The sequence below is a fragment of the Ailuropoda melanoleuca genome, chromosome 8, assembly GCF_002007445.2.
Source record: "Ailuropoda melanoleuca isolate Jingjing chromosome 8, ASM200744v2, whole genome shotgun sequence".
Classification (NCBI taxonomy): Eukaryota; Metazoa; Chordata; class Mammalia; order Carnivora; family Ursidae; genus Ailuropoda; species Ailuropoda melanoleuca.
The window spans coordinates 105,281,633-105,296,139 of NC_048225.1; the positions used below are offsets into that span (position 1 = coordinate 105,281,633).

General features: G+C 45.6%; 1 protein-coding gene across 8 annotated transcripts in view; it reads left to right on the plus strand.

Moving 5' to 3' along the window:
- Window positions 1-14,507, plus strand: part of SRGAP2 (SLIT-ROBO Rho GTPase activating protein 2) — a 225,482-nt gene that overhangs the window by 80,853 nt on the left and 130,122 nt on the right. For all 8 annotated transcript variants that reach the window (XM_034667155.1, XM_034667154.1, XM_034667157.1 and 5 more), the window contains exon 3: window positions 2,888-3,080. In XM_034667155.1, the coding sequence (XP_034523046.1) occupies window positions 2,888-3,080 (193 nt within the window). The remainder of the gene's footprint in view (window positions 1-2,887; window positions 3,081-14,507) is intronic.

Genomic DNA, 14,507 nt, shown 5'->3' on the forward strand with positions numbered 1-14,507 from the left:
GTGCTCCCGGGACAAGAAAAATACTTCCTCCAAAGCTGCCCTGTAGAGTAGATTGAGGAAGCAGGGAAGGGACCCAGCCCAGTTGTGAGCGAGTCAAAACACGGGCTAGTTATCGAGTCAGTGGGCTAGCCCAAACTTGATTCTGAATCACTTCTCAGCTAAAAGGTGAAGAAGGGGATGTTCCATGGGTGGGACATAGAAACTGTAATTTACCCAGAAATACTTTCAGAGACTACAGACTTGTGTTCTGTTTCTCTTGTTTCCCTGGCCCACAGTCAACCTCTTTGGCAAGTTAGACAAACCTTAATTTAGCTTCAGCCTCACTTGCACCTAGTTATATGACCCTTTGGTAAATGACTTAACAGGTCTTATTTCATTTTTCTTACCTGTGCCATCAGGATAACTGGGGACACCTCATGGGCTAGTTGTGAAGATGAGATGAGATGATGCATATAAAGCCCCATAAAGTGTGTTTGGTAACCCTTTCCCTCAGGGTCCCTGAGGGGATGCCTGAGAGCTGGGTGCACATTGTATTACGCTGCCCACTTGAGGCACCTGGGAAAGTCAGCATGCGGGTCTGTGTTGGCTGGCTGTGCTTGGGGGCTTCTTAGATTAGTTCACATATTTCAGAGGCCACCTAGGAAGTGCTAATTCTTTGCCCAGGGCAACCCTGGAGTGGCCTGCCTCTGGAACGTCATGGGTATCATGGGAATTTGCCTAGACCCCTCTTTTTTTGGTGGGGGGTGGGCATAATGCATTCTACTGTGTTCCCTTCTACTCTCTTGGTTAGTGAGATTATTGAGGCAAAGTCTTACGTGAATTGTAGGTGACTCAGAGGGGGTGGACAGCTCTATTACCCACCCACAACCTCTTGCAAATCTGGAACTGAGTGGGTACCTGGAGAGCCTTTTTGCCCTAAGATTCCCTGATTCTTCCTTAATGGGCAAGTTGTAAGTAATATCAGTGAGCATTGTGAATGTGCTCTCCACCCACAGCCTGCCCACCCAATGGCTACTACTGCCAACTTCTACCAATAGGTAGAAGAGGGACAGATGCCTCTAGGAATAGTCTTGACATGGGCTGTTGCCTTTAAGAGGCCCAGAAATCTCTGGCAAGAGCTAGATGCCTGACATTGCCCTCTGCACATCTTCCCCCAACACCCTTGTAATCAGACTCCCAAAAAACACAGAACAAGGGAGCTTTGATGAGTGATGAGGTAGGCGGCTTTTCTGCTCAGCCTTCTGTCTGCTTGAAACAATCCTCCGGGGCTCGGTTTCAGTTCAGGTGAGGTTACTGTAGGCCTGACTGGCATTGATGGTTGGCAAGGGGGAGGCAGGGGGACGAAGAGGGTGAGAACTGCACTTATAGAACCTCCGAGATCACCCATAAAAGACGAGATACTTGTGCTACCTTCTAATATGGGTGAAAACAGAGACAAAAATGAAGATAAGGATAGATTACGGACCCCCAGGTACTTCAAGGCAAAGCTAAATGCACCATTTGCCCATCGTCATTGCTTCATAAGACTGGTCGGCAGACCTTTCAACATCATAGCTCTGATCCTGGATTTGCCCCTGATTTATCCACAACTCAGATGAAAACTCTAGATCTCCCTATCAACCCCCGCCCCCATGCATTACATAGCATAGACAGAGAGCATTGTTATGACTCTATGATTTGGGAATGACTGGAGCATGCTTAAGGAAAGGCATAATAACGTAGGTGCTCTTTCCCCCTGGGATGGGAGCCACCGTCACAACCTAATGTCCTGGAGCTGAGCAGGCTTGCCGGGGAAAGGGGTGAAAGAAATGGTTCCATAGCGACTGGAATGGGGATTGGGACGTAACTTCAGCAGGAGACGCACTGCAGGCCTTTGCTGAGCGAAGAGCAGTCTGGTTTTGGCCAGCCGCCTCCTGGCCTCCTGCGGGTGCCAGGGCTCTCGTCGGTCACAAATGATGTATTGCATTTGAGGCCGCTCTGCTTGCACCTGGTGCTACATTGTGGCAGTTGCAGAGAGGCTGTTTGCAGCCCTGTGTGAGGACTCTTGGCAAGGCAGAAATCAGTCAAGCTAGAGCTTAACCTGGAGTATTTCTAGCTTCGACACGGCAGAGGCTCTGAACATCGAGGAGGAAGCAACAGCGGTATGAGTGATATTTGTTGGTGAAAAAGAAAATCAACTTCTTGAAGGTTGGTTTACATTCTGTGATATTGGAAACTATGAAATCTGATTGACGGTGAAAGGTTTGCTTGCCTAGAAGTCTGGTGCTTGTTGCATTCTGGATTGCCACTGTTAGATGTGGGGCAGGACCCGGTGTATCTCCATTAAAATATCCTGGCCCTCACCCTCTGTCATGAAGATGCAGAAAAACATTTTGAAATGGTGGGAGAAAGGATGAAAAGTAGGACCTTGGGCTCCAGAGTCAGTCTTTCTGGGTTTGAATCCCAGCTCCGTTACATTAGCAGCTTGGCTTCCGTAAGAGTCAGTTTTCTCATCTTTAAAATGGGGATGAAAGTAGTACCTATGTAATAGGGTTGTTGAAAGATGAATCATTAGGCTGTGAGCCAAAAGAGAACTCAAGTTCTGGCACTGTGCCAGAAACACAGTAACGTGCTCAATAAATGGTAACCTAATATCATCTGCCCAATAATCAGCAGATTGCTGGTTCCAGTTTCTTAGTGGCCCCAAAAGAGTTGGTGGAATTTTTGAGGTGCCTTGTATCATATGGCCATTTTAAGCTTTAGCCTTTTTTTTTTTTTTTTTTTTAATTAAAGGCTTTAAGTTCCTGACTAAATGGAAGGGGTAAATGTGGGTATGTATGTTTCTGTTTGGTTCCGTTTTGTTTTTTAGCGATCTCCATCTAACGGTCTGACCTTGTTCCTGTTGCAGAGATCCGCGCCCAGCTCACAGAGCAGATGAAATGCCTGGACCAGCAGTGTGAGCTCCGGGTGCAGCTGCTGCAGGACCTCCAGGACTTCTTCCGGAAGAAGGCAGAGATCGAGATGGACTACTCCCGCAACCTGGAGAAGCTGGCCGAGCGCTTCCTGGCCAAGACGCGCAGCACCAAGGACCAGCAGTTCAAGTAGGGACCCTGTGGCTGTTTCTCGCAGGGACATTGGCAGTGGGGCCGGGGAGGGGGTGAGGTGAGGTGTGCCACCTATATCTGGGCGCATTCATGAAAGGTGCCCCAGGAACTTCAAATTGGCTGAGGGTTGAGAGCCCTCAAGGACTTCTCCTTTTCCAGATGGGTTGTATATGCAGGTCAGGATCCTGGAGGGGTCAGAAGTGATGGTGAACTGTGCTAATAATAACAGCAAACGCTTTCAGAGCACTTTCTGTGTGCTAAACTAAGGGTTTTACATATATGAGAGCTCATTTAATCTCCACAATTAGCTTGTCTGTTGGTCATTGTTGTATCGCCAATTTATAGATGAGGAAACTGTGTCATAAAGAAGTTAAGGAAATTGTCTAAGACCTTTCTCTCTCTCTCTCTCTCTCTCTCTCTCTCTCTGTCACACACACACACACACACACACACACACACACACACACACACACGCCCCTAGTAAATCAATAGCAGAGCTGGGATTTAAACCCAGGCAGTCTGGTTCCAGAGTCTATGTTCTTAACCAATTGACCAAACTGTCTTTAACTGGAAGAAATGAATGATGCTGTCGCCATCCATCTGACTCACTGCCCACACGGTCTGTTCCTCGTGTAGCATTTTATGCAAGTGATCCTTTCACTCGGTCCTCACTGCCATGGCTCTCATTTAGATCATCATCTTTGTTGCCTGAATGATTGCGTTACTCACTGTATCATCCACAGCAAAGGTTCTCAACTCTGGCTTCACATTATAATTCTCTGGAGAACTTTTTTAAAATGCTGAAATCTGGGCCCCATTCCAGAGCAATTAAGTCAGAATCTCTGGGAGCGGGGCCTGGGTAACAGTGTGGTGTAAGAGCTTCCCAGATGATTCTAACGAACAACCAGCGTTGGGGTCCACAGTTGTATGGCTTCTTCCCATTCCAGTCTGCCTGATCCACTCTTACCAGCTTTAGCCTTCCAGTCTGCCTGAACCACTCTTACCAGATTTAGCGTTCCTGGAACACACTGGAGATTGGGTGGGTCCTCTGTGCAGTGGCTTCCCACTGTCTGTGTTCTTGATGCTCAAGGTGTGGTCTCCCAATACCGGCACCACCTAGGGTGTTGGAAATGCAGAATCTCTGGTCCCACCCCCAGGTCTACCCTGACGAGAGACTCAGGTGATTGGTGTTCACTTTAAGGTTTGAGAAGTTCTGCTCTATTCTCAAATGTATACATGCCTTGGCTTGTTCTTCAAGCCCCTCTACATCTGGCCCTGACTAGCTTTCTAACCTTATTTCCTGTTTTTTTGTCTCCTCTACTGTATCTTAGCCAAACAGAACATTAACTCCAATGAGCCTTTGCCCATCCTGTTACTCGAACTTAGGTACGCATTCGTCACATCTCTGCATGTCAAAGACGTACCTATGTTTTGAGACCCATCTCAGATGCATCATGTTCCAAGAAACTTTCTTGATTCTCCCAGAGGATGTTCTTCCTTTTCTGAATTTGTACAGTATTTTATTTGTTCTTTTAATAGGGCATTCAGGGGCGCCTGGGTGGCACAGCGGTTAAGCGTCTGCCTTCGGCTCAGGGCGTGATCCCGGCGTTATGGGATCGAGCCCCACATCAGGCTCCTCTGTTATGAGCCTGCTTCTTCCTCTCCCACTCCCCCTGCTTGTGTTCCCTCTCTCGCTGGCTGTCTCTCTGTCAAATAAATAAATAAAATCTTTAAAAAAAAAATAGGGCATTCAGTACTGTCTGCCTTTCATTTTTCATCCTTAGTGGGCAGTATAAGCTTTTCTGATTCATTTCTCAGCCTCCCACAGTGCCTAGTGTAATATGTGGTATATAATAGATGCTCACTAAACATTATTGGATGAGTAAATGAATGACTGAATGTAGGAACTAATGCCAAGTATATTTTGTTTTCCCCCATTTCCTATTTTTGTTTATCACTCTAATAATTTGAGACACAGATTATCCTTTACAAACCAGCTTTGAGCAGTAATATGGAGGCTAAGTTTGAGCAGAACAGATGACACTCTCAATAGAAGCCAGAATGAGAATTTCCTCCAGATGTTTTGTCCTCAGAGCTCCTTATCTTTCCCAAGTCCTGTTCCCTTTATAATAAGCAATCCTGAGAGAATAAAATGTTATTTTAGTATATGATAAATGAAGATTTGGGAGAGAAATCATTTGCTTTAGAAAAATGACTCAAAGTTGGATTTATTCTGTTGGTAAGCTAGTCCTAAGTTTAAAATAGCATTTGATTTTTAGTATTATCATATTTTCAACTTAAAGACATATTTACTATAAAGTACAGATGTGCTAATCTCTAAGTCAGCTGAATTGCTCTGATTAAGATCACATAAAAGGAATAGGGTGTTTTGGAAGAATTGATTTCCCTTCTGATAAAGCTGGTACCTGGCTTCATTTCCTCACAAACAACCAGTGAGTATTTATTAAGAGCCATCTGTGTACTCTGTATTGTACAGGCATTGGAAGATACAAGAGAAGTTTATTGTTTGTCTCCACAGGGGGCCATATCTGGCTGGGGAGAAAAGATTTTTAATACAAGAAGCAACTGGAGAGTAAAGCAATAATGATCTCATTAAGAAATCATTGGTTTTGTGTAGAATATAGATGTGAGAAGAGGTCAGAGATAAATCATCAGAGATAGATAAAGGATCTGGAACAGTCAGGAGAGTTTTCATGATGCAAGTGGGACTTAGGCGAGGCTTTAAAGGTAGCTTTGTGTAGCAGAGGGCAGCGCGTGCCAGCGAGAGGAAGCAGGGGGTGTGAGGGGGTGCGGGGACGAGGGAGGGATCCAGCTCCATTAAAAGGAAGTTTCTCTTCCATTCCTTCTACAAATGTCCACTGCACATTCCTTGAACTCCTTCAGGCCAGACACTGTGCCGTGGGATATAGCCATGAACAAACGCGGCCTCTAGTTCAGGGAACTTCCAACAGGATGAGGAAATGGACATTCAACAAATCACACAATTAGATGAGTTGAGGTAAGTGTTGCGGAACAGAAGGACAAAGTGCTCCAAGAGCTTATAAGAGGGGGACTTCTCCACTCCTTTTGCTGTCACTCAAGGGCTAATTTACTTTAATAGCTTCCTGTTTTGATCTTATCCTGAGTAACAATCTCCTTACCCACCAAACCCCTTTTAAGTACCTGCTGGGTGCTGTGCTCGGTGCTGATTCCTCTGGAGGCTAAGGTAAGCTCTGGAATCCTGGCTAACAGGAAAGAAAGACGTGGGAACAATGTAACGTGAAACGGGCTTCAGTGGAGGTCTGAGCAAAATATCATGAGAATACAGGTCTTTTCAAAAGCAGTGGAAAATAAGGTTAGATAAGTGGAATAGACCCCAAATAATGGCTCTTTGGCAGGCAGGCAGAGGGGTTCAGGTTTGATGCGATAGCATTGTAGTGAGCCCTCTGGGTTCTTGTGTGGGGAGACCAGAAGGTAGAGAGTTTCTATTCATATAGGAGAAGAGGAAACATAGTGGGGGACTATCGCACCCTTGCCACATCGTCTTTGAAAGACCATGTCCACCCATCCGTACAAAGTGCCGCAAGTGCATAGAGAATACACGTCTCTTTAGGTTGCAGACTGCGCAGGGCTTCACGAAGGTGAAGTTCAGTGGATGGGAAATGGGAAAATACAAGTGCAAGTGCTAGGTATTGGTCCTATGAGCTGAATTCAACTGAGACCATGCAGAAGTTATAGTAGAAGGAGGATAGAAAGATGGGGGAAGGAAGCATTTTAGGCAGAAGAAACAGTGTCGTTAAAGGCACAGAGGTGAAAAAACAAGGCTGGTGGGTAACTCATCTGTTTTGCTAAAGAACAGGAATAATAAAGGCAATCGTGAAGTAAGCTTGGAAAAGTTGGTAGGGGCCTGATCAGAGTACCCCCGGAGTGCCAGGCAACAGGGTTTACTCTGTAAGCGTGGGGAGCCGTTGATAGTTTTTGAGCAAGGAACCTAATTATGGCGCTTTGGGAAGGTAACTATGGCAACACCACAGCAGATCAGTCGGAGGGGAGAGACGGGGAAGCTGGAGGCCTGTTAGGAAGGTATGGCAGTGAGCCTAAGGTTACATGGGCCTGACCTGAAGTCGTGCCTTCGTGGACACAGAAACGTGAGGGCAAGAAGCGATCAAAGTGGAGAGAAGCTGGGACAGAACAAGGGCTGTGGGTTTCCCGGGTTCCTGGAGTGGCGATTGTGCTGCATTTTCATTCAGCTGGTGGAGTGTAGCCTCGGTTTTGCTGACTCTAGGGCTGATCCCTAGAATAGTTCGTTCTCTGCCCAGAGCGTCTCGGCAGGCTCTCGTCACCTCCCCAGAGCCGCAGCAGCTGTCGGCCCAGCAATGCCACGGATTTGGCTCCCTGCGCTGCCAGGAGAGCAGCTGCCAGCGGCAGCTCCGGACAGACGTGGCTCCGGGCCGTGGAAGCTCTTCAAGTCGGGCTGGGGTAGGGTGGCCAGGGCCGAAGGCAGTCTGCATGGACGCGCCCCGCCCGTTTCCAGGCCCATTTCTCAGCCTGGCTCCATTTCAGCCTCTCACACTCACTTCGGCGGGGTATTCAGTTACAGTGTTAAGTGGCCCCGTTTAGGGACAAACATTGCTGAACTGCTTTTTTCTTCTTCTTTCGGACAACTTCTTACCCTGGAAGCCATTAGCCTGTCACTCTTGGGCTTTGCTTCCGATTCGGCTTTGCTCCTGCTCACCTTTTGTCCTCTCCCACACTGTGCTTCGTGCAGACACCCTCATTAGAGCCCTCACAGCTCTGACTCCTTCGCAGAGTATGACCCTGCGGTCCCATCGTGCTCCTTCTCTGCCCCCTTCCCCCACAGAAAGAGTGAGAGATGCTGTAGACAGAACTACATAGCGTTTGTTTGATTCTACCATATTCTGCTTTGTTTAAGATGGGGAACATGGCTTCCAACATCCCTTTGAATTGTGGGTGAACCCCGTTCATGTCTGAAATTCTATCCGCCTGGTTTGATTAAGAGCAGAGATAAAATACTGTGTGAGGGTAGGAAGTCTTCCCAGGGAAGATGTTCTTGCATTTACTTTGGCTCCTTGAAGAGTATAAATGTATTCCTATTTGTTGCTGAGCCTTTGATTGTCTCTTTTAAGTGGAATCTGTGTTAATATCACCCAGCAGGACTCTAATTGATAATGCGTTGGCTGTGTTTTTTTTTTCTTACATAGACTTGCTATAAATTACCTTTCAGTCGTAGCTCACTTGGTTTTGATCTCTTACTTTTAATAGCTCAGTTCTTTCTTTTATTTTTTTTCCTGTCGAATCTTTAGAGGAATACTCCTACATTGCTGTCCTGCTGTGTGCTTTCCAGAGACCTTATGCTACTTTAAAACCCACTGCCAACATCTTTTCTGTCTTTCTTCTAGTTTTTCTTTTTCCTCAACAACAAATATTTGTTGAATATTTTTAAGGTATTGTTCTAGACTCTTATTAGAGGAGGGAGATCCAAAGAAGTGGAAGTAGTGGTTCTTTCCCAAATGAATTTATAGTCCAGTCAGGGCTAGATTGTACCTGCATACAATAACACATCTTCAGTATCAGGCAACATGTGGTAAGTACCAAGTGTATGCTACAGAAGGGGTACAGCACAGCTGGTATGGTCAGGAAACTTCCAGGGAGGAAATGGAATTTGAACCGGACATTGAAGAAAATGGACAGGATTTTGATATTTGGAGAGGGAGGGAGGGAGGGGGAGGATGTTGTAGGCAGGGAGGGGCACAGCAGAAGGAAAGTACAAAGTGCTTTTCAGGGTGCAGCAAGTGGACTGGTTTGGCTGGTTAACAACTGTGTAGGAAGAATTGGACCAAGGTAGATAGGACTATATTGTGGAGGGCCTTGACTTTTGAGGAAGATTTGGAGCTATGCAATAGTCACTGGAAACTGCTGAAGGTTTGAACAGCTAGTGTCCAAGCTGAGGTATGAGCTCTGCTTACAGAAGCTTAACCTTAACCTTAATGGGGGTGAGTTGCTAAAGGACTAGAAACTTGAGACAGTGAAACCTGTTGCCACAGTAGATAATAAGGTTCTAAATTAGGGTGGGATGGTAGGAATGAAAAGAACAGAAATTGATCCTTTGGACCATTTAGCAAGTATGTATCGTGCTCTTCCCATGTGACAGACGCATGCCAGGCAAGACAGATACTGCCTCCCTACACTCCTGACGCTTACGGTCTAGAGACAGATGGAAAACACCTGGTGCAGGAAGAATCTACAAGAATTGCTGACAGATGGGATTCAGGTTTCAAGTGAGCTTGGAAGCACAAAAGAAAGAGGGCTGTGAAGTTTCTTTTGGACTTGGGTGACTGGTAGATTAATGGTGCCTTTAACAGAAATACCAAAGTTAGGAAGAGTTGTTTTTGAAGGGCTACAATATGAGAAATTTGGTTTTTAGATGTTAAGTTTAAGATACTGGAAGGATATTGAAGCTGAAATTTTCAGTAATCGACAGAAAATGAATGGCTGTGTTCAGGGCTAAAGATCTGGGCCGTGTTCAAGGCTGTAGTCTGGGTGGTGAGGAGATATTTGGGTATGTTCATAGAGAGGTGACAGTTGAGGCTGTGGCAGTGTCTGATTTCCAACATTAAGGGTTTAGGAGGAAAAAGGGGGAAACATCCTTTGTATTGTCTGTGGTACTCAGGTTGCAGAGAATGAAAAATGATTTAAAAGATATATTTATTTGTGCATTCATTCAGTACACATTTTGAGGACCAGACATTGAACTAGGTTGGGAATAGGAGCAAGACAATATCCTATTCTCACTGACATGAAATTAGCAGGACATTAAAGAGATACACATGGAAAGTAAACCCGCTTATTTGCTGATTATGAGTTGTGCAACTATGGGAAGGGAGGTGAGGGAGCAGGACCCAGGTATCTCAGGAATCTGGTAGACATTCAACCTGCAATACGCCTTTCAGTGGGAGGTTAGGTACACAATTAATTAGAGAGAAATTCTTGTAGAGTGCATGTTCTTGGCCTTGGGCCCAGTATTTGTGCACAGTCTCTGTAGTTACGTCACCTACTGTCGATGGATTTTTCCTCTGGAGTTAACTTCAGAGTTGTTCATCAGCCTCACAGGATAGCATTGGGTTGAAAAGCAGAGTCAGTTGGCCATGGAGATTGCTATAGCTGTGATTGCAAATCAGAAAAGGGTGGCGGACCAGAAAGTTCCTCCTTGAGTACTGGCTGACTTTGAGGAGGGAGGTAGGAGGAAGCATGAAGCTGCCAGAAGGGAGAACCCCTCACTTCCTGGGACCAGTGTGTCACTCCTTCATTTTGGACATATTTGGGAGCTGTTTGTTCCCTCAGGGAAGATTTTACCCAGATGTAGCATCTGGTATTGAGCAAGGGTTGGCTTCCCTTTGCCATGGCTCAAGCTGCCTTTATTTAGAAACTAACAAAAGGTCCCCTGGTGAGTGTCTCGCTGGCCTAGTCCATACAGTACTTAGGTGGTGGTTGGATTTGGAAGACTTGGGAAGTCTCCTCACACACAGACAAAGCAAGATAGAAGAAACACAAGAAGGCGATTTGGAGGGGGCAGGGTGGAGGTCAGCAAGACAGGGTGCTGCCAGTCTTTGGAACAGAGAAAGAATTCATTCGAAAGCTCTTTGGGAGGCTTTATGACTTAGTAAAAGCTGAGAGACTTATTATTTTTATTTTATTTTTTTTAAGTTGAGATGAGAGCTTTAATTCAGACATATTTGGGTCTGAATCCTGTCTCTTCCTCTTACAGCCCTGTGACCTTGAGCAAGTCACTTAACCCCTTTTAGCGTCAGTTCACTCATGTATGAAATGTAGAGAGTAGTATTCACCTTGAAGTGTTGTTTAAGGGTTAGATATAATATATCTGAAGCCTAGCCTAGTGCCTATAACTTACTAGATGCTCAAAAAAATGGTAGTTGATGTAATTATCACAACTGCAGGAGGATAACATGGCAGTCAAGATTACCAGTTCTGGGACCACATTTCCTGGGTCTGCAATCCTGGATTTCCCACTTACCATCGGATGATTGTAGATGAAGGTTCTTGGTTGCCTCAGTTTCCTTGTCTGTAAATTGAGGGTAATAATAGTGGCTGCCTCATGGAGTTGTTCTGCTGAGTAAGGGAATTAATGTATGTGAAGCCCTTAGGACAGCACTTAGCACATGTAAATAGCAATGGCTGCTCTTGTCCTCCGGAGGTGGGACTGAGCATAGGTATCCCTGGTAAAACCTCAGTGGATTAGATTCACTTATGTATTCCCTGTGCAGAGTGAAGCATTCTTAAGCCTGGCCCCAGGTGGTAGTATGTCTGTCTCCCTTTTCCTCAGCGACCCCTGTGTGGGGGCCCTTGTGAATGACAAAACTCATCCTCCCTCCTGATTTATGATATGGCTGCATTGGGCAGGAACTATGCAATTATGTGACTCTATATAATTGTACATCCAGTTCCTATAAAAACTCAGCAATTGCACGTTTTGTCTTATAAGCTGTCATGTTCACAAGGTGTCATGAGCTATGATGAACCAGGTAGTTAACCCTCGCATATTACTTTTAGATCTAGGCTCATAATCATCAAGAGGAGGAAATTTGTCTCCCCTCTGATGTCTAATTGGCAAATCGTTGGGTTTCCTTAAACGTATGTGCTGAGGTCCTGATTGAAACCCCGGTGGATAAAAGTGTCCAGTCCTGGTCAGCTCGTGTGGGGGCTGCCCTCGGTACCAGCCAGCCAGTGCAGTACAAGCCTCAGTCATGATCATAACAGATTGTGGTTTACTGGGTTATCTCAGGAGTCCAAACAGAAGCTCCTGCACTTCTGCATACATGGCTTTGTATCATCCTTTCAGGGTAGGGAATGATAGAGGGCAGTTGGGAGCAAAACATGCTTTAATGAGCAGTTGGGACAATGCTGGAGACTACCGAGGGCTTCCTGTGTCTCCCAGGCCCTGCCGTTGGAATGCTAGCCGGACACACCTCAGGCTTTCAGCTTGCTGGAGCCAGGCACTGCTGATCATGTCCCTTACCGACAGTGCTGGGGTGCAGGGAACTCAGTATTTGTTTTCTTGGCTCTTGTTTAAGTCCCATAATGATTCCGCAGTAGACACAGGAAGCAATGTGCGTCTAGTTCGAAGGATCTTTAATTTTCAGGAATTCACAGCCAATTAAATGAATTGACTTTGATCCAGTTCCCTTTTAAAGGCAAAAGCCATGTCATCTTTATTGGGAGCTGACTGCGTTAAGTGGGAGGGTTTACAAGATAAGAAGAAAAGGCAGTCTCTGCTGTAAGGACTTTCATAATTGAAATGGGGAACATCAGACGGGCTGACAGAGAATAATAAGAACACATATGCGCATGGGCACATGAATTTAAAAATAGGACCGCGTCTACAGCAGGTCCTAGTAGTCACCGGGAAGGGAGGGAAGGTGGATTACTCGGGAGGGACTCCTGCTTGGCTTAGGCAGGGAAAGGTAAAAGATAGCAGTTATGTTCTCAATTAGATTTGGTCCCAAGTTAATTGAAGTAAAGACTTTAATATCTAATTCCTTCGCTGTGCTGAAGTATCATGCTGGGAAGAGACACAGAGTAATATGGGAAGAGCTCAGTGTTAATGAAGGATTTAGGGAGAATGAAAAAAACGGAGGGTTTGGATTTTTCAGAGTTGAAAAAGGATCATCCTTTCTGCTACCCTCCTGGCCTTTTACACCGCCACCAATCACTGGATCATTGCTCCCTCGGGTTTCCAACTCAGGCAAGATCAATGGGCACGGCTCTGCCTCTTAACATATTTTGGGTACAGCTGGTTAAAGAACCAGGATTAGAAAATGAATGAAACAAAGTAGGATTATCTTCAACAGTAGGATGCTGAGCTGTGTTTGCCGGTTTCTACTTAAGCGGAGACAGGGCATCCTCGCATGAAGTTCAGGCATCCCTCCCTAGCAGTCTCTATGTTCAAGGAGAGGTGGTGGAACAAGTCTGGCAGCTCTCAGCCTGCACCCTTGTAAACAACAGATGTTCAGAACTACTGTGTTCTGGGGGTAGGGGTGGGGGTTTCTGTTGGTGGTTGAAAGTCTTTGAATTTACAGGCAGCATCTCGAGGATTTAGCAAAAGGAGGAGGTTGAACAGACTTGATTCCACGGCATACAGGTGAAAATGATGCCCGAGACAGTTCCTTTGGAAGACAGAGCCCATGCTCCTGAGTGGACTCTGACAGAGAGCCAGGGAAGCCAAGTAAAGAAGGCCCAGTAAAGAAGGATCCGGCTTCCTAGGTGTATTGACTTTCTGCCCTTCTCCCAGCCCCCCTTATACACAGGCTGGATCGGTCAGTCAACTCCTTGCTTCTGTTTTGTTTGGTCATGGGTGGAAACGTGTGCCCTTCCCAGCCACAGAGTCCCACGTACACACGCATGCAGACATTCAGGTGGGCGTGCCACAGAGACTTTTCCATTAGCACCTCCTGAAGCTGTTCGGGTTCTTATAACGTGCAGATTACATGGTATTGTTAGGGGCTTTGTCTTGGCAGCTAACCTTATTCGTGTTTTCAGTGTTGGTTTTGCTAGGTCTCCCTTACACCATTCATTGGAAGTGAATGAAGATAATGTTCCTTGTAGAGAGAGAATTCAGTTAGGCATCGTTTCTCCCCACCCTACTCCCAGCCCTGAAACACACACACTGAGTTTCCAGCTAGATGATGATAAGTGCTTAGGACGCCTACTTTACAGCATGGTTCAGGGAAGCCACATGGACAAAAGTTACATAATACACCCTTTCTTTCTTTCTTTCTTTCTTTCTTTCTTTCTTTCTTTCTTTCTTTCTTTCTTTCTTTTTCTTTCTAAGAAAGCTCTATGCGGGGGGCTTGACCTCACGACCCCGAGATCAAGAGTTGCACGCTCCACTGGCTAAGCCAGCTAGGTGCCCCTGTAATACATCTTTAGTAGGCTTTCCTGGTACCAAATTAGAGAAGACTTTAGAAAAGTTCTCACCTTTAATCAAATGAAAAAAGCAATTTATCAGGTCTGGACCAGTTTTCAAGCCACTCCAGTTAGAAAGTATTGGCTTGAAAATCTTTGATAAGCTCACTTATTATTTTGGGGGCTAAGAACATCCTTGTGCTTTTATTTCTTCTGAAAAGCAAGTGCACTCCTGGCCCTTTGGTTCATTAACATAGAAAGTTTTGGTGAACACCAATCCAGGTAAGTGAGGTTCACCTGTACTTTTCAGCAAATGTTTATACACCACTTAGTCTGCACCAAGGGCCATGCTAGGAATTAAATACACAGAAGAATAAGACACTATTCTTATGAAGGTTACCATTTAACGTGAAATATTTTAAGGTTGGGCGTGAGTGTGTGTGTGCGTTTATGCACATGTGTGTTCTGAGAAGATGCAGAGTT